The 25,393-nt window shown below is 41.6% G+C and overlaps 2 protein-coding genes across 2 annotated transcripts in view; one reads left to right on the forward strand and one right to left on the reverse strand.

Moving 5' to 3' along the window:
* Window positions 1-1,713: 1,713 nt before the first annotated feature.
* On the reverse strand, window positions 1,714-4,389 carry ino80c (INO80 complex subunit C). Its single transcript, XM_070835691.1, has 5 exons — window positions 4,123-4,389; window positions 3,266-3,382; window positions 3,056-3,167; window positions 2,578-2,645; window positions 1,714-2,476 (listed from the first exon to the last, which is right to left on the reverse strand). The coding sequence occupies exons 1-5, from the start codon at window positions 4,297-4,299 to the stop codon at window positions 2,345-2,347; spliced, it is 606 nt and encodes a 201-aa protein (XP_070691792.1). The 5' UTR covers window positions 4,300-4,389; the 3' UTR covers window positions 1,714-2,344.
* Window positions 4,390-18,687: 14,298 nt separating this feature from the next.
* Window positions 18,688-25,393, forward strand: part of galnt1 (UDP-N-acetyl-alpha-D-galactosamine:polypeptide N-acetylgalactosaminyltransferase 1) — a 44,748-nt gene continuing 38,042 nt past the window's right edge. Inside the window, exon 1 of the mRNA XM_070835209.1 lies at window positions 18,688-19,179. The gene's annotated coding sequence lies outside the window, so the exon portion shown is untranslated. The remainder of the gene's footprint in view (window positions 19,180-25,393) is intronic.

Genomic DNA, 25,393 nt, shown 5'->3' on the forward strand with positions numbered 1-25,393 from the left:
CGGGTGCCGAATCCTCCATCAAAGGAAGATGAGCCATTTTATGCAGAGCACAATCAATTTCTTAATGATGGTTATTATATGATTGAACTGCCGTCCTAAATTGCTTACATCCATTTCCGCGCCCATACTAAAATTAGTTTTAGTATCAGCCTGTTTAAATCAGTGTGCTCATGTTTATTATGGATGCTGTATGGACTTCTGTCAATATGCACAACAATGCAATAGTCACTTTTATACAGGCATGTTTGCCAGCTGTATTTACAATATTTATAATGTCCATTATATTATCATTCAGCCTGTTTACTTAATTTAAAACAGTATTTCACTAGTTGATAGTGTTTATCAGTCACCTGCTGATGTGTGGAAGGCAGTCAGAATTGTGACTGAATATATACAAATTAAGTGGGTGAATCCCAGACTGTGCTCAGAAATGGATGCACTCATGTGATCTGACTGACTCACTGTGGGACTGAGACACCAGACGCAAGGTTGGATGGCAGATTGAGCAGAGCTCTGGCACACCCGGGTGGTCACCAAGTGTGACTGCAAAGACAGGAGTACCTGCAGGAGTTGTTGTAATATACTGCATTTTAATCTGTATTTCCATTTTGAAGCAGACGTATGCGATAAATATTCATATACCGACTACACATGTTACATTTTTGAGGACTTTAGCTCTAATCCGATCCGGACTTCAAACACAACTTAATAGACAAACTGATACCACCACTAAATACTTTTTTTGAATGGACACACAGCAAAAATACCCCAAAAGCGCGCACACACATATGCTTGCAGACACTCACAGACACACTCTAGTGGGTCGTGTGCTTGGGTAGCAGAAAGCCCTGACTTGTTCATTAATCACTATGTTGAGGTTTTGATGCCACAGCAGGAATGGAAATGCTGGTCTCACTCTCACAGATATACTATAGTGCCTTCATCAGCGTTGTCCAGAGCTGGAAGAAGTAACAGTCAGGCTTAAGCAAGACTGGCCATTAGCAGAAATACTGAAATGTCTGTATCTCTAGGACATGTCACACAGTGTGTCAGTGGCACTCAGTTATGTGTTCTTTTGAGCCTAGACTTGTGGAGGTGCCTTTATCCTCATTCTCATGCATAATGGAGATCATTCACTTGAGGAATATTCTAGTCCTCATCCATCAATTTTGTGAAAAATAGCGTAAAATATACCATGGAAATGATCCTGGATGCCTGCTATATGTGATTAATGGGACATCCTCGGTCAACCAGTCGGAGAGCAAATCATACATCAAATGCAGCTGTGGAATTAGAGCCATGTGGAACAAATTCTGCATCTACATACGACACTTGTTAAATTAGACCTGCTCGGTGACTCTTGGCTTATAAAAAGGTTGACTTGGCCCAGCTGTATCTGCAGAGCTTATATACATGCAGGCTGCTGCATAGAACAGGGGATCCTAATCACGGTTTGCAGGTGTGCATTCATTGTCAAATGCTGTATATCAAAGTCCTACAAGTGTAATTAAGGGTTGTCTCATAAGCAAACTTGAGAGTGAAACTAATTTCAGTCTGCAACTTTGTTACCATTTCCAAATGAGAAAATAAATGTTTATACAGAGAAACATACAGTATAAGAAACCGTGAATGAAAAACAGTGACATCGTAATCAAAATTCACACTAAATTCAAGTGAGCTTTAATCAAAATTCACACTAAATTCAAGTGAGCTTTAATCAAATTATTACAATAAAAAGTAATTGACAGTCAATCTGAAATGGATAAACTCCTTCCAACAGTTGACCTGCTTCCATATCATTTTTTTCCGCTCCAGTCTGACTGGGTTTACAACACTGGACACAGATGTTTTACCACAAGGGCCATCCTAGCCAGTAATGCTGACATTCAGTACTTGATAAACAACTGTATGTCCCCCAAGGACTTAGCAGAAGCAATCCATGCCGAGCTCCCAAAAGTACCCAGGGTTTATAGGAACACTTAAAAAACAGTGGTAAAACACCAACAAGGATACTGGGAAATATATTTCAACAAATAAGCAAAATAATATCTTATTTCTGAAATTTGAATGAACTCATAAACACTTTCTGAACCTTTGTTGTATTTATTTTGTCACACAGTAACAATTATAACCTAGACTGCTGCCTTCTTAAAGACAGAAGTGCTAATGTTTAGCAGTGGCCGGTGAGCTCCAGCAGTCGTTCTGTCAGTGGTGTTCACAACGTTGTTGCGGCTCTGTGAGCAGCCTGTGCTTTCAGTCTCCAGGCTGGTCCAACAGCTTCCTGCACTGACATGAGTTCAGTTCTGGTTTGAATACGTTTCAGGTTTCAAGCCCTGTCCAGCTGTCAGGGTACGATGCACGTCGCTTTTCGAAGGGCCAGGTAGCCGGTAACAACATCAGTGGGAAGGAGACGGATGTAGGAGAACTCCTCAGAGGATGTGAAGCGTAGCTTTGTCTGAGGGTCTGTGTAGTTTGCCTGAGGAAAGACAAGAGAGAGTATTCAGTGTGTGCTTTATACTAGACTTTAAAGTAATTTTGTTTATGCACAGTGAGGATTTTAGCAAAGTGATTACTCACAGGGAGTCCAGAGATGTCAGAGTATTTCTTGGTTGGCTTCAAGGAGGGAGGGGCGTCAATATTGTAGTCTGTGAACACAGAAACTACTAATTCAAACTCTACCATTATGGGCATTTCCCTCCCAAGAGTAAATTTAGGTCAGACTTTCAAAGCATCTTTTTGCCAAGAGCATTACACCACATTGGCCTGAGAATTCATTTAAATGCATTTAACTACGATAAGTTAGACGCATTCGTTTCTTGACACAGCTTGCTATTGGCAAGATCGGACATCAGTAGAATAGAGTCACTTTATGAGATAGTAAGGTGTGCTTTTGCTTTAAAAAGGCAAATTATTATAAAAACAAAATAATGGATGTATTTTGCATTAATGTAAGAAGGAATGTGGTAGAATGTCAAAATATAGGAATAGTGTTTAATGGTTTAGTGCTAACAAATGTGCAACGTGTTCCAGGTTAATGTCAGATACAGAAACTCACAGCTGGGATCATTGAGCTTCCAGGGTAAAGTCCGCTCCAAAGCCAGAATCTGTTTGAGATTCTTCCAGGTCCTGTTCTTTTTACCTGCTGCTGCTCCACCAATCCCAGAATGCTGAAGAGATTAAGACAGGATCAGACACAGGGAACACAAATTGTGGGAAAAGCAAGAGAAAGAGGTGAACTTAAACCCTGATGGACACGGACACTCACCATAAATGTGGGGTCTTTGAACGGCGGAGGCTTCGCTGTGGACTCTGTGGGGACAGCTGGACCGCTGTCAGTCGTTCCCACTGCCTTCACCTCAGGAGCCAACTCCACCACTGTTATCTGATCAAGTGTGAAAGACAACACCTCGTGAGACAAACAGTAAATCACATCCGATTTGAAACTACTTGTCTTAAATGTGTTTCTAGTGTAAACAGAGTCTGCAGTAGGCTAAACACGGTGTAACATGAAGCTTAGAGATGTAATGACTTGTGTAATGACATAACTTGTGCATACTGTTTTGTACACTGCACGTTTATGCTGTACTGTTTCTGCTTTTAGATCTGAAATAATTTGTCCATTAATCAAAAAAAAATCTATTACTATTTTGACTATTGATCATTCAACATCTCCATTTTCCAGCTTCTCATTTGTTGCTTTTCTTTGTCAAACACATTGTTATACTGAATATCTTTGGGATTTGGACTGGAGGATATTTGAAGATGCCTCCTTGAGCTCTGCAAGATGATAATAAATCCATTTATCCATTTCCTGACATTTTCGATTCATCAAGTAAAGGTCCTGCAGATTATGCATATTGAACAGCCGTATTTCTTGCATTTCTTTGCACACTTCATTTATATAATTAGTACAAACCCGACCCCCGTGTGTTTCCGTGACTGTCAGTAATGTTATTCTGAGCTCTGACTGATAGTAATTTAACATTAACGTTATATTAGTTTTATGAGCTTCTCCATGAACACAGGCACAGTAACCAACAGCATTACTGTTCACTGAATAACACTGGCCCATTGGTGTGAATGTTTAAATGATAAATACTAATGGACAGATGAATCGCTGACCTGTGTCTGTGTTATCGGTGTCGCTGTCAGCGGTCCTTTCTTCTTCTTGCTGCCGCTCCCGGTGGCCTGTGGACCGGCAGAGACCGCCGGACTCCCGGGACGCTTCTTCCCCCGGAGAGCGGCGGAGCTGGCGGCTGCCGGCGGGGCCCTGACGGTGATGGACACCTGAGAGGCCATTTGTAGTGAGCAAAGTTGTCCAAAGTACGATTTAAACGAGGCTTTCTCTCTCGACACTTAGCATTAGCCGTCCACCATCCGGATGGTAAACAGAGCCTCACCCGGATGTGGTACCGTTTCACTTCCGGTGAAATTATTTAGATTAAAATATTAACAACATGCTGCTTTATAATATATATTTTTATACATTAAAATAAATAGATATATACATATATAGAGAGAAAATGCCATTTTTAATTTGTATAATTTTTAATTTAATAGAAAATAATATTCATATCAATTACAAAGATATGTTACATTTATCTTAATTAATTAAATAGCGTCCTTGGGTTTCTTGGAGGGCGATATATAAATCCAAGCTATAATGATAATAACTACAAAAATTCAAATACTTTTTATATTTTTATTGTACAAACAAGGGGGTTTTAGAAAAGGAATCCTCAGGAAAAATAAGGCATGATAAAATAAAAAACTATAGACTATAGATAGATATAGACGATATATATATATATATATATATATATATATATATATATATATATATATATATATATATATATATATATATATATATATATATATATATATATACATACACACACACATACATTTAAGAGTAGACTAAAAACCTTCCTTTTTGACAAGGCATATAGTTAAGGGCTGGCTCAGGCCTTAGACCAGCCCCTTGTTAAGCTGCTATAGGCTCAGACTGCCGGGGGACTCCTATGGTGCACTGAGCTCCTCTATTCTCTATCCTCCTCTTCCTCTCCATCATTATGTCTCATGTCCGCTGAATGTCTGCCTCTAACTTGCTATCTTCCTGTGGATCCTGGTCCTGGTCCTGCTGATGTGGTTCTCTGGTTCATGAATCACTGCTGTGGATCGTCAGCCACTTGTCATGTTTTTCAATAATATCATACTGCTAATCTTTTAGTCACACTCCTATTGTTAGTGCTATAGTCACTGCTAGTACGTTGGTTGCTGTTTGTGTTCTCTCTCTCTCTCTCTCTCTCGAGATAACGCTGTTGTGAATTGGCGCTATATAAATAAAGATTGATTGATTGATTGATATATAAAAATACATATAGTAAAAGAAATAAAAGACTGAGGTGCAAGAATCTTATCAACCAGCATAAATAAATTTCAGTTATTGTATGTATGAAATATTCACCTGAACAATATAAATTATTCCTACCTCCCTGTAAGACATTTTCAGTCGACGTGAACAGTGTGATATCTATTTCAAAATGTGTGTTGTGACCCCATAAACTGTCTTTAGCTCCAGTCAGCATAAACTAAAACACTCAAGCTCAGTGTAACCTGTCATGTTTTAAGAGGATATATTCCTTCAAACAACTGGAAAGAATTTTCATTTCATTTAGTGTCCTCAGCAGATCAGAAGGGGATGGAGATCAGCCAGTCCCATGCCTGTTTGTTCACCAAGCAGCCAAATGAATGCTTTCACTTTCACCTTGGTTTAAATTTTTTTCCCACAAACTTCTTTTCAAGTTATTTTTCCTAAAATGCGGATGTGTGTGAAAAATGTTGGACCATTGATTCAGTGAGGGTGGATTTCTTCATCCGAGTGAAAAACCACAACCAAAACCAAAACACAGTGTGTCTTGTGGTTTGACACATCAACCGCTGGACCTTTGACCTAAGCACTCACCTGACTTGTGTTTCCCCTGAATCTGGTGTTATCAACAGTGTGTTGTTTGTTATTCAACAGGTGAATGTTGAATTATTTGTTGGACTTGTTACATGATTAACGGTGTGCTTTTGTAAGATAGAGGAATGATTTTTAAATTAAAAAAAAGAAGAATTTATATAAAATTAACAACACTTAATGATTTCAAATAAATCATAATACAAATGAATACTGTTCAAATTTTTTATTGTTTACATATTACCGAAAGCAATTTACTATAGCCAATTAACCTAACATGCATGTTTTTAGAGTGTGGGAGGAAACCGGAGCCCCCGGAGAAAACCCACGCACACACAGAGAGAATATGCACACTCTGCACAGAGGGAGGACCAGCGTGAGAGCCAAACACCAGTCTCTCCACTGTGTGGCCACAGTGCTAACCACTGCACCACTGTGGTGCCTTCAGAGTGAAGGCCAATCAGACTGAAAACATCTGGGAAGAAATTATGGCTTAATGGTTCCCCTAACTTCTTTTCACCTGGCAGATAGAATGTTCACTGGGAGGAAGTATGGTGTACTCAGGTTCACCATACTCCCCCCCTAGCCCAAACCCACCCACCCCATCCATCTCTGCACAGGTGCCCCACCCCACTAGTAAGAGTAGATATCACAGCTACCCACCCACTAATACTAAAAAGTTAGATTAAGGTTTCAAATAAGCCTATTTATTCACAGATGTTTGGAGTCTGATTGACCTTCACAGATACTTACTCCTTCCTAAGACTCCCATTCCTCCTCCTTGCCCCTGACCTCACTCTGCCAGCTTCCCATGGACCCTGAAGCTGTACAGACAGGTGAAGTCCGGATTGCCCCAGTTGCTCTCGACTTGCAGCCTCACATATCTGAAGACATCTTTCTGATGATCCTGAGAGACGAGAGAAACGAGTTGGATGGTAAAAAAAAAAAAATAGTGACAGCTAAAACTGAGACAATGGGAATTTAACAACATAATTAATGCAAAAATGACAGATACGCAGAGACAGAAGGGAAGACAAAGTGTTAAAATAGATGCATTTAGTGGTTTAACACTCACAGGTAGTTTAAAAGTCTGCAATGGGTCTCCACTCTGATCATACAGAAAGGTTCCTAGCTGGGTTCCTTCATCCTCTACGGTTTTCAGTCCCTGCAAAACACAAACAAAGAGATCCATATGAACACCGTGATGTATTCCGCGTGTGTGACAGTGAAACTGAGTGATGCCGTGTGACTACGTTAACATGTGTGACTCACATAGACTGAAAACTGTTTTGGAGCGCTGGAAATGGCACCAGTGGGGGACACGTTCTGCGGGATGTGACCCAGTGTCACATGGGTGATTGTGACAGGGTGCGACAGGGTGATGGCTAAATGGCCACGCCCACCTGCAAAGGCCCAGCAGCGTCCTGGAACCAGGAATGAGTCTCCCTGAGGAAAGAGAGGAAGAAAAGGAGAGTTTAGGTGGTATGTATGAAAAAAGAATACAGTAAAACAAGCCCAACTGTAATATCGTGTTGGGCCTCGCCACATGGCCAGACAAAGAGCGGCCTACATGTACCTGGAAAAGCCTAACAAAGGAACAGACTGTGAACAAAGGGCCATAACATAAACAGGCGCCAAAACTTGTCGGCGTTGCCTCCAATAAATCCAGGTAGAGGGCGTGGCCAGGATCCAACACCAGGAGTTCTCATTGGGGGAAAATTCCCCAAATCCAGGAGGAACTCCCGGTACGGCCATGACGTCACTAAAAGTTTATAACCAGTGAACACCGAAGACACACCGCCTTTCCACTGTAACGTAAAGTTACTGCAGGGGGTGTTTTCTGTTTGGACGTCTTTCCCCTTTAAAACCTAGGTAACAGCCTTCCCCACTCGCTGGACGAGCAACCAGTTTCGTTTTTGTGTCTTTCACCAGATACGTTAGGATCCTGAGGAGAAACGCAGAGAAACGCAGAGCAACCTGCGGCTTTTCCCTCAATTTGTACCTGCAGAAGGGAGAGACAGTACGCTGTCCTCTCCAGGGAAAGATCACCCACGTTCTTCTCCCTCTAAGTCGACTCCCGCTGCTCCACGCTGCCACTCGCGGACCAGCGCGCCGTTCCCCACTAACACAACGACCCAAAGGACCCTTACCTCGCCGCCATCCGAGCTGGACGAAACCCGCCAGGCGTGCGGGATTTGCACACACTAATCGCTCGCGAAGCGATTTCAAGTAAGAGGCTTGTGTCTGGGCAGAGACAGCTAGGATTTAAGTGTGCTACCTTTGCTTATAAGGTAAATTGCCGGACCGCCGTGTCCCGTGTTAAAACTGTGTGTTTTGCCACTGTTGTTTTGTCTCCTGCGTTGTTTTGTGCGTAATCCCACGCAGGGGACTTTGTTGTGTTTATAACCAACATGTGGAGAGTCAGTAAACGTGAGTCTATCAGTTAAAGGACCAGCGCCGCTATCGGTAAACGGAGTTCACCGATCAGCCGCTGAGTGATAGACAAACGGTTATTGTGACGTTAAAAACCACAGTGTTTTTTGTTGAATGCTGTCCTTTCCTCTTTCTTCCTACTAACCTACATCACATCTACAAACATACACACACTTCTACAGTCCCTTACAGGCGCGGTTGGCGCCATTACAGTCTAACTCTAGAGTTCAGACTCCTAATTACAATCGCCATTACACTTTTAGCAGTCAGCCCCTAGTGTTTAAGCTCGTAACTACCGCCGTTACAACACCCGGCAGCATCCTGCCCTTAGTGTTAAGACCGGTAATTACAGTCGCTATTACACACTTAGTAGTGCCCTGCCTCTAGTGCTCAGGGAAGGGGTTTCAGTCTCTACTGTACTCTCGTTCCCTCTAGTCACATCTCGCGAGCTCGTCCGCCATCTTACGTGATTACGTCACCACTCTGCGGCCTCCTCCTCGCCCCCCCCTTTTCCTTCTCACACACGCACACACACACACACACACACTCTCCCTCACACACAGATACACACATACACATGCTGGATGCTTGTATATATAGTGGGGCAAAAAAGTATTTAGTCAGCCACCAATTGTGCAAGTTCTCCCACTTAAAAAGATGAGAGAGGCCTGTAATTTTCATCATAGGTACACTTCAACTATGAGAGACAGAATGGGGGGAAAGAATCCAGGAAATCACATTGTAGGATTTTTAATGAATTAATTGGTAAATTAATTAAAATAAGTATTTGGTCACCTACAAACAAGCAAGATTTCTGGCTCTCACAGACCTGTAACTTCTTTAAGAGGCTCCTCTGCCCTCCACTCGTTACCTGTATTAATGGCACCTGTTTGAACTCGTTATCAGTATAAAAGACACCTGTCCACAACCTCAAACAGTCACACAACTCCACTATGGCCAAGACCAAAGAGCTGTCAAAGGACACCAGAAACAAAATTGTAGACCTGCACCAGGCTGGGAAGACTGAATCTGCAATAGGTAAGCAGCTTGGTGTGAAGAAATCAACTGTGGGAGCAATTATTAGGAAATGGAAGACATATAAGACCACTGATAATCTCCCTCAATCTGGGGCTCCACGCAAGATCTCACCCCGTGGGGTCAAAAATCCCAGAACCACACGGGGGGACCTAGTGAATGACCTGCAGAGAGCTGGGACCAAAGTAACAAAGGCTACCATCAGTAACACACTACGCCGCCAGGGACTCAAATCCTGCTGTGCCAGACGTGTCCCCCTGCTTAAGCCAGTACATGTCCAGGCCCGTCTGAAGTTTGCTAGAGAGCATTTGGATGATCCAGAAGAGGACTGGGAGAATGTCATATGGTCAGATGAAACCAAAAGAGAACTTTTTGGTAAAAACTCAACTTGTCGTGTTTGGAGGAGAAAGAATGCTGAGTTGCATCCAAAGAACACCATACCTACTGTGAAGCATGGGGGTGGAAACATCATGCTTTGGGGCCGTTTTTCTGCAAAGGGACCAGGACGACTGATCCGTGTAAAGGAATCATTGTGCTGTGTTGAATAAACTCTGTTATGCATTTAAAGAGTAGTTGTTTGATTACTGTGCATATATGTTGTGGTAATAGCTGGTTAAGATAGTCAGTGCTCGGATTCATGCCTTTTCACTCACTTTATAAATGTAAGATAGTGATTTAAATATCAACATTTTTAAGTGAATCTCCTTTTTGAGACTATATTCCAGTTTGTTATTGGTCCCTGATACCAGGGTAGTGCCCCGACATTATTAATTAATGAATAATTTTTACTGATATTGATAAGTGTTCAATCTTATTGATGATATTGCCAATAACTAAACTTGCTCCATCCAGTGCCCAACAATCGCATGACCGTCTGTTTGGTGTGTGTGGTTCCTACCTGAATAACACTCCTGTGGCTTACAGAGGGGCACCTGATGGGTATCCCAAAGAACTTCCACTCTTTTCTCAGGTACACTTTGGAGGACAGGTGTTGTAAAACACTGGCTCCTGCACGCAAAAACACACACACGCAAAATGAGAAAGCAGTTTCAAAACAAGCACAGGTGTCAATTACAATCTGGCAGGTGAAAATGATGCAGGTGATTTAGATGTCTCACCTAGCGACTCCAGAGCGAAGTTGGGTAAGAGATCAGCTGCTGGAAGGAGACTTTTCATTTTCTCCTTCAACATCAGCACCTCGTCCTTCAGCTCTCTCAGTTGCTTCTCCACGTCCTCACAACCGGCACTCAAACCCTGGAAGGGACAAGAGATCAAGTTAATGCTGCATGATGACAACTTTGGAGTATTAACATGCTGACATCCATTAAAAGAGAAAGTCTGGCTGCTTTTAAGGGTCATACCATATTTGTGGTGGTGGGTGCGACCGCTGGCTCTGAGGGTCCTGGGTCCACAAAGGTACTCAGAGTTAAATATATACCTCCTGACGGATATAGAGAAACAAAGCATAGGATGAACAGGTCCGGGATGATTTATTCAAAAGACAGACAAAAAAATCACAAGAGAGATCTTTTACCAAGACACAGGATGAGTGTGAAGAACCTAAGAATCTTCAGGGTGAAGCAGAAGGGGGCCCTCCTATCTATCCACTTATCTTCGCCGATGCTGCTGGTGCTCAGCATTCTCCTCCGTCCTTTGAAAGCCCTGCACGTAATGAAAATGAGCAAACAGTGAGAGCTTTGAAGATGTATGATGGAGAACAAATGACTGCATCAGACACATTCATATACAGTATATACCATGTGTACACACACACTCCAGCTTACCTGTAAGGGTTCTCCCTGTAGGAAATACTTGGCTCCCCGTCACTGTCGTAGTAGTCAGAGGATACCAACCGAACGCTTCGTCGAGACATTACTGCAGAGCAAAAGAGAGAGCGACGGGGCATGTGTTACACTTTTAACTGTTACTTTTCTCATTATTAGAAATCTGCTATTAAAAGCAACTCAATATACACGTGGTAAGTTTTTGAGCCTCAGAAAACACTCCATTAGTACAATCAACTCAGGTCTGAAAACAATATTTGTCCTCTTGCGTCACCTCTCTGTGTCACTTTTTAATTCATTGTAAAGAGTTTTTGAATGAGTGTAAAACTTGCCCTGAAGTACAGTTACCTAGTTGAATATAGACTTAGAATAACTTTATATCTGTGCATGAAGGTAACCGATATAATTTAAACAACAGTCAAGTTGAAAAATATTTGTTTTGAATTGAAATGTCAAAATTCTATGGCCATGACTGGAATTCATGTTTCTGCATCCAATGTTTAGTCCAGTGGGATTTACACATATTGGACAAAAATGAACATGTTTTTCACACAGTCTAAATATGATTTATAATCTATATATTTCCAAATAATTTCTATCCTTCCCAAAGCTAGGGCTGATCATATTACATACATTACATACTTTATCTCTCTGCCTCCTGGGTGTGTTTTCTGTAGACATGGGATAGAAACAATTACTTTACCTTCCCCTGAAGATGAGACAAGTCAGTCTGTGGAGTTCCGAATCGTAAAGTTGATCGTTTTTAATAATTGAGAGTCTGGTTGTTTTCACTTCTTCCCAGTTGAGCTCCCTGATGTGATATGAACCTAAACAAAATATCCTCCAGAATAGAACTGCGGCGTAAACTCCAAAGAGCATTGTATTGGCGTCATAATTGATTCTAGAACACGGCACGTAGGCCTACACACAAACACACACAAACACACACACGCACACACACACGCGCACACACACGCGCACACACACACACGCACACACACACACACACACACACACACCAGCCAGTTAAATTGAACATGGTTTGGCATTTGTTTTGGCAAATTCAAAGGGCTTTATGAAAAAACACAATAAATAAGTAAACAAAATCAAGGAGAGTAGAAAAAGGAAAAAATGAAATATAAAAAACAACAGATGTGACGACAGGTGCGTTAGTGTTACTAAAAGCATCACTAATATTGATATTACGGTAACCTGTAGGCTGGAGCGCTGCTGCCACCTTGTGTTTAATGGGAGTTACTGCAGGAGGAAATCTGTGTAAAGAGGTGGTTAAACAGGCGTATCAGATTTGGTATGATCTTGCAAAACAAAAATGATGAACTATGCTGTAATGTAATTCTATGTCTAGCAAAATTCTTTATCCATAAGAACAGAGTTCTGAAAACATCCCCCAAAATTATTATTTTCCTGAATGAATTTAATATATATATGAAATCTTTTTATTTACCTTACCTCTATCTCAATCTGTTATTATTATTATATTTTGAGATAAGTTGATGTTCCCTTGGCAATCTCTTTATATTGCTACAATGTCTGTTAAATCAAGTTGCCATACTTGTTTATTTGTGTATTTTCTTAATAAAGCATTGAAAAAAAAAACAGGTGGATCAGATAATGGATGAACACTCGCTGTGTGAACAATAACTTTTTTAGCTCCTCAGTTGACATAAATGATAAAGCTGGAACCCTCCTGTAAAGTGTAACTGTGTACTTGTGATACTCAGCAGTGAGTTTCTAATGAGCTGATTGCATTTGCATATAATATATTATTGCAATTTGCGATAACAAATCCATAGCTGGATCTGATGCCTTATTGAATTGATGGTATTTTTGTGGGTAATTAATAACTCATATGGCCCTCTCTCGCACTGACCTACAAGGGCTCCCATCCAGGTCAGACTGTGCTTTGAGCTTCATATATATTTCAAAATGCAAAAATATTCCCTGTTATATCAGTGAAATAACACCACAAGCATGTAGACAAAACTGAAGTACAATGTTGGAGATACATTAGTTCATGTGAACTTTTGCCTTCTGCAAAGATTTCTGTCAAATATAAGATGCATAATACACCATATTTTATTTGTTGTTGAAATCACAGTAGTAAAATAACAAATTAATAAATACATATAAAGGATATATTGCATTCAAATCCATGTACATTTGTCTGTATGCTCAGGGCAATATTTAGATAATGTCAGAGATGCACCACACCTGCTGTTTGTGTCTTTACTGATAACTTTGCATAATCATCGCTGACAAATGATGAGTGCTCCTGGCAGCAGTGCAGGAGGGTTCAAACTATTCATTCACTACTGTAAGAAACTAAGCAGCTTGTTCAGTTACTGTCAATAATTAATGTACCTTCCATTCAGAGTACAATGAAAAAGACCTGCCCGTCGTTTGCAACCTGCTACCCTGTGCTGTTATTAACTTGCACACTACAAACTGTACACTAAAAGCCCAAATATAGACAGTAACATGGACAGATTACTGAATCTATCTTGTCATAAGCCCTGGGGCCCAAAGCATCAGGGGCCAGAGCCTGTTTGAAGTAACTTGATTTCTTGTCGGGATGTCAATCGAGCAACTACAAGGAGGTGCAAAACAACCACAAAGAGACACAAAATAACCAAAACATAGATGTAAAGTGACAAAAAAGACAACCAATAAGAGACATGAAATTACTACAGAGACTCAATACAACCAAACAAAACACCAACAGGCACAAAACAAACAAAAAAATATGTCTATTTGAATCTGTGGCTCTTGCTCTCATGTAGGAAAGGTGGGGCGTTTACATGTCTTTCTGCCCAGTTGTCATGAAGCAGTGTCTGCTTCTCCTCAGATTCAATATGTCCATGAGTTGTGTGCAGATTTAACGAGAGGGTAACTTTCTCCTCTTAACCTCTAAGATTAATTCATCTGGATCAGATAGTGCTTAGGGGCCTGGAGAGATAAAACTATCCAGTATTTCACAAGAAAAAAGCAAAAAATAAGAAGAAGATCAGAAAAATGTCAGAAAAATATTAATATGAAATGAAGTAGCAAAACATTCTTTATCTTCTCTTCTGTACCATTCATCATTTTGTGACTTCAAGTAATGGTATTAACACTATTTGGCCTGTATGTAAGCATGGCCAAATACTTACTTGTGTCCTGTATGAATTTAGCTATAACAGCAAATAGCCCGTCAGAGAGTGCATGTGAGAAAAACTTTTCCTTCTATAAAGTCACTGATAAAAATTAAACAAGCTTAACTGTCAGCATAACTCTGCAGGCTGGGATGTCCTCAGGTAAACTGCAGGCTGATTAGAGTAAGATGCCCTGCCTTGGGAGGTACACGGTTATTCTCTTGTTGATGAGTGACTGTGACTGTGTTTCGTTCACATCTTAAGAGGGAAAGTGCCTCTAGCATATCTATCAGTCTGTGCCAGCCCACCGGGGGAAGGACCTGTCAGCATCCACACAACAAAGATCTACCATCTAGCATCCAAATTCATCACAGTGCCTCTGAGCTTCTGCGGGGACCTTGATGAACCGAGGGACGCTGGTGTAACACTGTACATGAGGACACAGTGTACTTCAGGAACACACAGAGAAGCCCCCGCTGCCACTCTGCTGTCCTTGTCCTGTCTCACCGAGACTAGAGGACCACACTCGCAGGGGAAATGCTGATTCAGAGGAAGGCCTCTCCAAATGTCTCATTTATTTTTCAGCACAGGCACACTGCTGCTGCCAGCTACATGAATAAAGTATATCTAGAGCCCGTGCTTGAGCTCAATTGCAAACAGATATGAATGTTTTATGGGCGAAGTTAAACTATGAGCTGTAACTGTGGGGCACTGGAACCTCACATCCCTTTCCTTATGAACACATCACCTACTGTATCAGACAGGCAGCAAGCTGGGGCAGCATGCTGCATCCAGCGACATCAAAGTCAAAGATTTTGCACCAGCTGTACTCAAGCTTATAGCCTAAACACATCAGGGTGCCACACAGAACTGTACTGTCAAACAAGCTCTACTGTTTTATGTTGTTTTAAGCCATCTGTGATCCTCTTTAAACTGTGCTGTCGATACAAAAAGCTCACAGAAAAAGTTCATTTCCATGTTGACACATACATACGTGCTGCTGGGGATGTCATTTAAAAGCAGATAATGTAAGCAAGTCGGTGGTGTTTTATGCTCTAGTGACTCTGGGTGGTATGCAAGCCAAACATGTAAGCCACAGCCTAAAGCACAACTTATTGATCTGTGTCAGCAGGCCACTGACTGGTGCTGGATATGCGTCAATGCTTGTAATGGGTATGGATAGCTCTCACGTGTGTGCATGCATGCACATAGTCTGTAGGCAGACCCTATAAAGAGAAGAAAGAACGCTTTCAACTTTCCAGCTGTATATATGTGTAGGTATATATGCATTGGCATTAAAAGAGTCAGCTGAAAACACATTTGCAATATTTAACGTGCAAGCAAACAACAAAACAGTTGTCAGCAGAAAGATAGCTGAGCAAGCCAGGTCTTTTTTATTCAAGCCTTATATCACAGTTAAATAAATGTCTGATACATTATAGAGTGTTTAGTGCCTTGCTCAAGGGTGTGTCAGTTGTTTTCTGGCCAGGAAGGCAGAGCCCTCTCCATCTTACTGGCTCTGTGTTTAAAACTAATTGCATTGCTGCTTGTTTAACCTATGCACATGCTGTACAAAGCATGCAGACAATATTTATTTGTAAAGAACAACAGAAATCGAATTGTTTCGCCTAATTAAAGCCTTCACGGCTTCAAAGTGGATTTGGAGGCCGCTGACAGTTTCTCTTCCAAACGAAAAATTAGAATTATAGACGACAAAAAAAACCTCAAGGTTGTGAGAACCTTTTTGCAGATGTGTAATGACTAATACAAGATGGCAAGCTTGTCAAGAGAGAATGCAAATAGGCTGTGTGCATCACATATTTAATCATTCACTGTGCTGATTCCCACCCCCTGAATACATTCTGCATGACCTGACCTAGAAGTGCAGCTGTATTGCGGTTCACATCTCATCAAGTCGAGGCAGAGTGTTTTCTGTCTGTGCAGGTAGAGCGATGAGTCATAAAAATGAGACACAGCTATGCACTGACTTCATTATGAGCAACAGGAGTTTGGCAGCGATGCTGACACACACCAGTCTGCATGTGTAACGAATGGACTGACGCCATATTTTGCACATCATATATCGGCCAGCTTCGAACTTTTGCAGAGTTAAACCCAGAACTGTATTGCCCATCAGCAACATAGTTTAAAATCCCTGTGAATGAGCGGTCAATAAAACGACATCACCTGAGGAAAGGCAGCTAGCTCTGTCTGGCACTGGCAATAGCCTGAGCACTCCCAAGTGCTCCTTGTGTTCTGGCAGTAAATTGTGACAAAAAAAGGTTATGCCTGTAGTCAAGACATTTAAACACTCCCCTGATGGAGCAGGTAATAGTGAGCAATACTGTTGACATCATATTTATAGCTTCTTGTAACTGAGAGTATCCCATTTGCCATAAACAGACATCTTCCTTGAGGTGGAATGAAGGAGCCAATTTTCTTTTATACTTTCTTTTCTCTGTTTTTTTCCTTCCCTTTCAGCCCAATTTATATTCTCACAGTACAGAAATATATGACAAGCCCTTAGCTGCATCTGAGGTTTTATTGGATTGATGGCATGTTTGCAAGTACTGGCTCATAAAGCAGGCTAAAGTTATGGCCCTCTGTCACAATGACCTGTTAGAGCCTCCCACCACCTCCAGCAGTGCTTTGTGGTTTATGAGTACATTTTACAACAGGCAGGTATATTTCATTTGGTGAAATTTCCCATTTAATTTCGGTGTGAAACTTCCCCACACTGAAACAGTGTGGGGATAATGTGTGTGATAATACAGACTGATAAGTTCAAAATATAGATGGATGGATCATTATGAATCGAAAGAGAGGATGTCGGATACAGGAGCCACTTTTCATATTCTGTGTCTCTGCAGGTAGTGAAATATTCCAACATTTCTATGAAATTGTAGTTTAAAATAAACAAAGAATAAAGACAGCTTGAGGCGGGTTTCTTTTGGTTTGAATATAGATTTATTTGCCTTCAAGTTAAAAAGCCACCATTTGCATGCCTTGTTCAAGACAAAAATATTTAATACATACAGCAGAAGACTGAGGTGCTTGTATTTCACAGAATTTGGTGTGCTAAAAAGGCATGTGTTAATGATGTTTAGTCTCAGTGTTTTCCATTTTTTCCACCAATGAAACAAACATAGTTATCATTTTGGAGCGCGTGTTGAAATCCCTTTTTTTCTGCATGAAAAGCAGCAGCTTCCCCGAGGGTCAAAGCGTTGGTGTTTAAGATTTTCTTCATTTGCTTAAAACGGGCGACACTAGACTACTTTTAACCACCAGTGATATCACTCCTCTGAGGTTGTTACAAATACTAACCACTGTCTTCTCATGCAAAAAGGTGGATGACATGGATCTGTAATTTTACTTGGATAAAGTACGATTTACTGAATTTATCTTAAATCATCTCATTAATAGGTCACCATTGTGGTTCATTGTACTCATTAACAAGGTTTAGGCCACATCACTCTCATTTTAAATAGTCATCTGATAGTTAAGTGGTTATCTGTCTTTGTTCTCATTTAAAACAATGAAAGTTCCTCTCTTGTAAATGTGAAGCAGTTTCTCAGGGGGTCACATGGTTGCACTTTAAAGTTTTAACCTTTTCAAGTTCCTATTTGTGTTTGGAAGTCCTACTAGAGCAGGTTTTCATTGTTTAATACTCAGAAAACACATGATTTTTCTCATAGCAGACATGGCTCCTGCAGCCGTTTTCAGCCTCTATCTGAACGCGGCGTTTTGGAAAAACAATCTGCTGCTTCGCTCTCGCCATCGACATCTTCGAGTCCCCAGGAGCTGGCGTTAGCGAGGCAAAACAATGGCGGACAGCGAGGTGGACTCAGGGGGTTTTCAGTGGCCGTGGACAGTCGGCCTGCTGAAGGTCACATGATGAACAGATCCCCTTATGATATCATAAGGGCAGCCAAATCTAAATGGAGCATTTTCACACACACATTTACTGAAAGATGGAGCATGATTTGGTGCTCTCATGGTTTGGACACATACTAATGTGGAAGAGACAGTAAGAAGATCCACTCTCTTGTGATTTACAATAATTATAATACAAATACTGCAGTCGTTCCTATTCTGTTTAACTTTTCTGACAAATAGATCTGAATGAACCAAGCGATGCATAATTGAGTGTATGTGTCGTTGGATCCAGATTTGGATGCAGTTTTGGACAGTGTGAAAGAGGATGGGATCAGTTTTAGCATTTCTTCCGGGTTGAGGTGGTGAAGGGAGGGATGAGCAGTGATGCTGCCTCTGTTTGCTCCGCACATCAGCAGCCAACCTCTTCTCCTCTCCTCTCCTCTCCTCTCCTCTCTCAGTCAGACAGACTCAGGCCAGGCAGAGGCAGCGCATCCGCCCGGAGAGAGAGAGAGACAGAGAGAGAAAGGGAGAGAGAGAGACTCCCACACACACACACACATACACACATTCACCCTCTCTCTCTCTCTCACACCGCACTGCATAGCGTTACTGCCGCCTGAGCCCTAGTCTCACTCACGGTCTTTTTAAATGGATGTCTCCTCTGTTGCCGCCTTTCGACGCTGGACGGTGCTCTTGTAGCCGCGTTCAACGGGAGAAAAACCTCATCCCCGGCTTGTTTTTTTTTAAGGGTAACCGGTTTGTCTCGACGACACGGAGAGGACCACACTCCCCCCTTCTCCTCACCGTCAGCTAGCCCGCTAAGCTAGCTAGCCCGCTAACTTAGCTGTGGCACTTTGAACCGTATCGGCGTCAGTTTTGTGCCTCCTAGCTAGCCTGCGCCACAGCGCTGGATCGAGCTGCCCCGTCACCCAAGGTAAGCCAACAATATAGGATAAAACTCTGCATTATGGCTGCGTTTTTTGTCCCCCCCCCACCCCACTTCAGCCACGCTGTGAACCGCGAGCTTGTTTCTGGGCTGTGGAGCAGTAACGTTATCTGGTCGCGGTGGACGGGCGCTATGGCTGAGGGATTTCTTGTTGACAGAAGCAGCCAAGCAACGGGGATGTGATGTGATGCGACTCATCTCAAACATACAAATTGTCACTTTACTTTCCGGCTAATTATCCCGCTGTTGCCGTGCCACAGCCAGTCTGGGATGTGTGAAATGAAAGAGCGCCCGGTTTGCTTGTAATAATGATGCTCATGGATACTTTTTAGCCGTCTTATGTTAGCGTTCACTCCTGACTGTCGTGAATGGGCCACTGCCAGGTTAACATTATCTCACTCTTGCCGCATTTGACTGCAGCGAGTTTTCCTAACGGTGTATTCAAATGACTGCTCAGATAGTCCTCACACAGCCGACACTGGATAATACTAACGTGAAGGCACTAAAAAGCAGTCCATGTTTAAAGTTGAGCACAATAGCTGTATTGCATATGTGACGTTACTGTTCCTGTTGGACGTTTCCTCATTTATTTCTGAATATTTCACAGCTTCATTGTTGCATCACAACATGGAAAGATTAGCCACTACAACCGGAATGTAACCCCTGGTTGGTCGCTTGTTGTGTCTCCTGTGTTCTGGTAGAGGTCAGACTATTTAGCTTGAGTTTATACATTTAGGAGGAGAATAACTAGTGGCCAGATTGAACCCCTTTCCCTCCTTGTTAGGCTGCAGATTTTGAGGGACCACCTCCTCTGTTGAACAGAATCTAAATACAATTCATGTGATTCAATCACTAAAAGACCTTTTATAGGGTTTGGTTGGAGCATGTGGGGCCTGACCTGAGTTTGCACACGTGTGAGTGTGTGTGTGTGTGTGTGTGTGTGTGTGTGTGTGTGTGTGTGTGTGTGAGAGAGAGAGAGAGACTCACTGAGTGAGAAAAATAACATAGAATGAGTGTGCATGAGTGAGCATGCATTATCAATGCTGTAATTATCTCCAGAGATAAGAAAATGGATTCACTATCAATCCTGCAAGAGTCTGCAGTTGCTGAGCACAGCAGATGAAGATGTAGGATTGACAGGGAACCAATTAGATTAATCTGTCATGTTCCTTAAAGGGAAAGAAAAGAGGAGCATGTTTTATTAATCCCCCGTGTGTGTGTGTGTGTGTGTGTGTGTGTGTGTGTGTGTGTGTGTTTTATGTGTACCTGCTCAGTAACAGAACATGCTGTGTAGCTGGAGGTAAGCTGCTGTACCTTTGTGCGACCTGAGCATGAGCTGATTGCTTTGATCGTGTTTTGAACAGCTGTGTGGGAAATACAGAAAACAAGCTGATTTGAACATGTGAGCCAGTATCGTGAAATATAGCCATTGTTGCCTTGAAATGGATACAGTGCATGTGACTTGCAAGTTCTGCGTACATACGTCTTCCTTGACCTGGGTTGTGTGTGTGTCATGCTCAGCACCTTGCCTCGGAGCTGTATATTTGAACCCAGCACTGTGGTAAGGCATGACTGTCCAGCATTGAAAGGAAATGAATCATGTTCCTCATTTCAAGGCCGTGGAGTCGGCATGATGCGTTTCCTGCCTTGTGTGTGTTGACTGTGTGTTCAGGCGTCTGCAGATGTGCCTGCTTTTGTGTGTGTGTCCCTGCTTGCATATTTTTGTGAACTGATTTGAGATTTTTGCATTTTGGTAATATTTTGCCCAATCTGCGGGACATAGATTTCTTTAGAGGTGAGTATTAGATTATGATAAATTAGATTGTGCTTCTAAGAAGTGAATGAAATCAACGAGGGCCCTTAACATGTAGAAAAATTAGGTCTTGTGTGTAGTGTAGGTGCGTCACTGTGGTTTTAGCTAATGCAGAGGGTAGGTTGTAAGTAATGGTTTGTGTGTCCACTGTGTAATAGTGATACAGGCGGTAATAATCAAGTCAATAGCTTTCTTTGGAATGTAATTAGTCTAACCTTTACAGAACTCCCAATTATAAAGCGTGTGCACAAATGCAACCATGATGTTTACCTTTTCCTGTGTTTTTAATTATGGTCAGTAATGACTTTAATTTTTTCTTCTTCATTTTACTGCTCTGTTTATGAAATTGAAAGTGAAAGGTGGTGTGAAGGTAATAATAATAAAATAATATCCTCTCTGTCTGTGTGCATCGGTGTTGGTGAGTGTATATGTCATAGAAGGTGGTTGTGGTGCATTTATTGCGCCGAGCTGATTTGGAACAATAGCTCTATTCTGTCCCACGTCTCCGGAGGGAGGCAGCAGCATTCGGCGTTCCCGGCACTCTGTGTGCCAGCAGGGCTTGGTTTGGGATTGGGTTTCCACAGCCACCTGGAGCTCAGAGCACAGGAATGCCATTGTTCCTCCTTCCAGACTATGGCAGGATCAGAGACACATGCAAACACACACATGCACATGAACAGACACATGCATGTACACACACTTGGTACACAGTATGCTCATACCAGCCTCTGTGTCCCCCAAAACTTAGGTCACCCTGCTTTGTGGCGTTGTCATTGCTTACATAAGTAGACATTGAAACATCAAGCCTCTTCCTGCACAGTGGCTGAGCTCTGAAATCAGCAGAGCAATATGCTTTTCTGAGTGGCTGGTTAATATTTTTAGCTGCGAAGCAAATATCTGTGAGTTGAACGTATTGTAGCTTCTCTATTTATTCTGTTGTTTGAACGGATGCTTTGCCGATTTACAATTGGCTTTGTATCATTACAGTGTGGGTAGTACACACACAATGTTTGACTTTCCTCTGTGTCGCCTGCGCTGAGATCTCCCTGCTCTGCCACACTGTCTCTCTTTTGTCTGTTACTTCAAATTAAATGCTTTTGACTTTTGACTGTTGGTCAGACAAAACAAGCAATTTGAAGACATCACTTTGGGCTCAGGGAAATTTTACTGAACAATTTTTACTATTGTCAGTTAGGGCCTTGATGATAACTTCAATCTCTCATATTTCATTTATTATTTTGCTGGTGAAAATTACAGGAGTGCGTATGTGTCTGTGCTATGAAATCTAAACATAATAATCATTGTTCAGCGATCATCATTGTCTTCCATCCTGTGTTCAAGGGCTTCTGGTGAGACAAAACTTCCTCAACCGTTGAACGTCCATATTCCTACACATAACCTAAACCCAAACGGCTGACCTGCGGCATAATATAATGTTCCCCCGCATGTAGGAATACGAAAGTTAATATGGCAGATAATGTAGTGCCAAATATAAGGGCCGTCTGATGGCAAGGTAAAGCTGTGAAAATATTCTAAATGTAGCATACAGATAAACTGATACTGATTTATTTTTTTTTTTTTAGTTTTCAGGTGTCAAATACATTTCCTGCTGGCACCGTCCACACCAGCATATTTCTCAGCTTCTGTGCCAGTAGTCCTGCCTGCTTCTCCAAACTGGGGGCAGTCCATTAAACACATTCTTTTGTGTGTGTCCGATTATTAACAGCTTGGCACACAGTTCATCCTATGTCTTTAAAATGGCATAAACGGACTGCAGAGTCCAACAAAAACCTGCCAAACCAAACCAAACATTGCTTTGGTCATTTTCTAGACCACACACTTAATCGATTAACCACAAAAATAATTTAATTAATCATGAAGTAGTTAGTTGAAGATAAAAATGCAACCACACTTGAAAAATTGTGACCTGGAAATACAATTTTAGATTAATTATGATGGATATGCCTACAGAGACACGCTTTGACATCTCTTCTATTATTTTGTTCCAGGTGGCAAAACGGCAGTTTGACCTTGTTTACTTCAAAGCTGTCTTTTTAATCAAATCTTCCTCTCATAAGAAAACACTTCGCAAAACAAAAACAACTGCTGTCAGTAAGACTGCTGACAACTTTCCAGCCAGCTGCTTCTCTAAGGTGGGCTTTGTTTTTAATAATGTTATCTGATCACAGCACACATCAGACAGACTTATTCCCACACTTTGAATCACTTGGGTTTGGCAGTGCAGCAGTGCTTCTCGGAGATCCACCTATTTCATCAGTACCATGACATAATTTTATTTTTGCTGCAATCACTTGAATTCATAGGCCCCATTTATCTTTATTTTTTAAATGAAAAAGTGAGCTTGGATGTTCTGCCAGTTAATGCCGCCTATAGTATCATGAAATTGACGATTCTACACTTTGTTCCAAATTATTACGCATATGCTGTTTTTGTTCGTTTTTCCTAAATAGTCAATACAAATGACAGTCGGTACGATTTTTTAAATCATCAACAATTATATTATTATCAGGATTTTATTAAACAAAACTTCAGATGATGACAACAGTGTTTTTTTTAAATAACTCAAAATACAGTGTTCCAAATTATTATGCACAACAGAGTTTCAAAGCATTCAATAGGTTATAAAGAATTGAAAATGCAAATCTGTTGTATTAGGAGATATTTTTTTCTCAAAATAAATGCTGTTTCAATCAAAAACATCTTTATAGGTCAAGTTACATGCTAACATAGGAGACTTTCTTGAATAGCACCTTCACAACTCTCCCATCCATTGAACTTGTGAGTCCATGTATAGTTTCTGCCTGGATTTCATATAATTATGCCAGAATTGCCTCCCAGAGCTGCTGTTTTGAGGTATACTGCCGGTATACTGTAGCCCACCCTCATAGATCTTCCTTGTAAGGGTGCTCCACAGGTTCTCAATAGGGTTGAGGTCAGGGGATGATGGTAGCCACACCATGATTTTCTCTCCCTTTATGCTCATAGCAGCCAAGGATTCAATGGTATTTTTTGCAGCATGGGATGGTGCATTGTCTTGCATAAAAATGATTTTACTCCCGAAGGCACGGTTCTTCTTTTTATACCAAGACAGGAAATGATCCATTAGGAACTTCACATATTTTGCATAGGTCATTTTGACACCTTCGGGCACCCTGAAGGGGCCTACCAGCTCACTCCCCATTATTCCAGCCCAAAACATCACTCCACCACCTCTTTGCTGACCAACCACCAGCCACCCAGAACTCCATCCATCTGGACCATCCAGTGTAGCACGGCATTCATCAGTGAATAAAACTGTTTGAAAATTGGTCTTCATGTATTTCCAAGCCCATTGCAAACGTTTCTCCTTGTGAGCATTGGTTAGGGGTGGCCGAAATACAGCTTTATGCACAACTGCAAGCCTCTGAAGGATCCTGCATCGAGAGGTTCTTGGGACTCCAGAGGCACCAGCAGCTTCAAATACCTGTTTGCTGCTCAGCAGTGGCTTTTTAACAGCTGCTGTCTTAATACGATGTATTTGCTTGACAAAAATCTTCCTCAATGCACCTTTATCTGAACGAACCTGTCTGCGCTCTGAATCACACACATATCTTCTCACAGTACGATGATCTCTCTTAAGTTTTCGTGAAAACTTCCAGTGTTTTCATACTTTTTGCAAGGCATTGCAATATTTCACTCTTTTCATCTGCAGAAAGATCTTTCTTTCTCCCCATATTGCATGAAACCTGTGACTTGCGTAATAATGTGGAACAACCACCTTAAGTAGTTTCCCTTTAATTAGGCTCACCTGCCAAATAAATTATCAAACCTGTCTGAAATTGATGTCAGTGTTTTAAACAGACAGGAGAAACAACACAAGCAAAATGTTTCATTGAAAAACAAAGTTTATTTAACTGAAATCCTACTTAATCCTACATAATAATTTGGAACACAGTGTATTTGAAACTGCCAGCCTAGTGTACACTTTACAAAAACTCACTCCGGATGTTGATGGCTAGTTTAGCTAGATCAGATAGCAGAGTCCTAAATGGTCGATCTTCAGAAAAGTGAGAGAACCAGAAAACGGAGAGGGATGAGAAGGAGAGGGAGATAGCCATCAGCAGCATTTAGTAGTGTGTTTTCTCAGTCCTCAAGGGTTTGTAAGTAGGCAGTTTCAGTTGTGTGTTTATGTGTGTGGGTGTGCGCGCATGTGCACATGTGCGTGCGTTGCCTGTGCATGTGTGTCCTCTGGCTTTCCAGCGGGTCACATTAGGGATAGAGTTGCATAGAAGTGGGTCAGCCAGTGCCACCAGGGAGTCTTGCCAGCTCCCTGCTCCCTCACAGGCTGAAACCAACTAAAGGCCAACACCAACACATAACCCGTAGTAG

Source organism: Pempheris klunzingeri, chromosome 8 (genome assembly GCF_042242105.1).
Source record: "Pempheris klunzingeri isolate RE-2024b chromosome 8, fPemKlu1.hap1, whole genome shotgun sequence".
NCBI lineage: Eukaryota > Metazoa > Chordata > Actinopteri > Acropomatiformes > Pempheridae > Pempheris > Pempheris klunzingeri.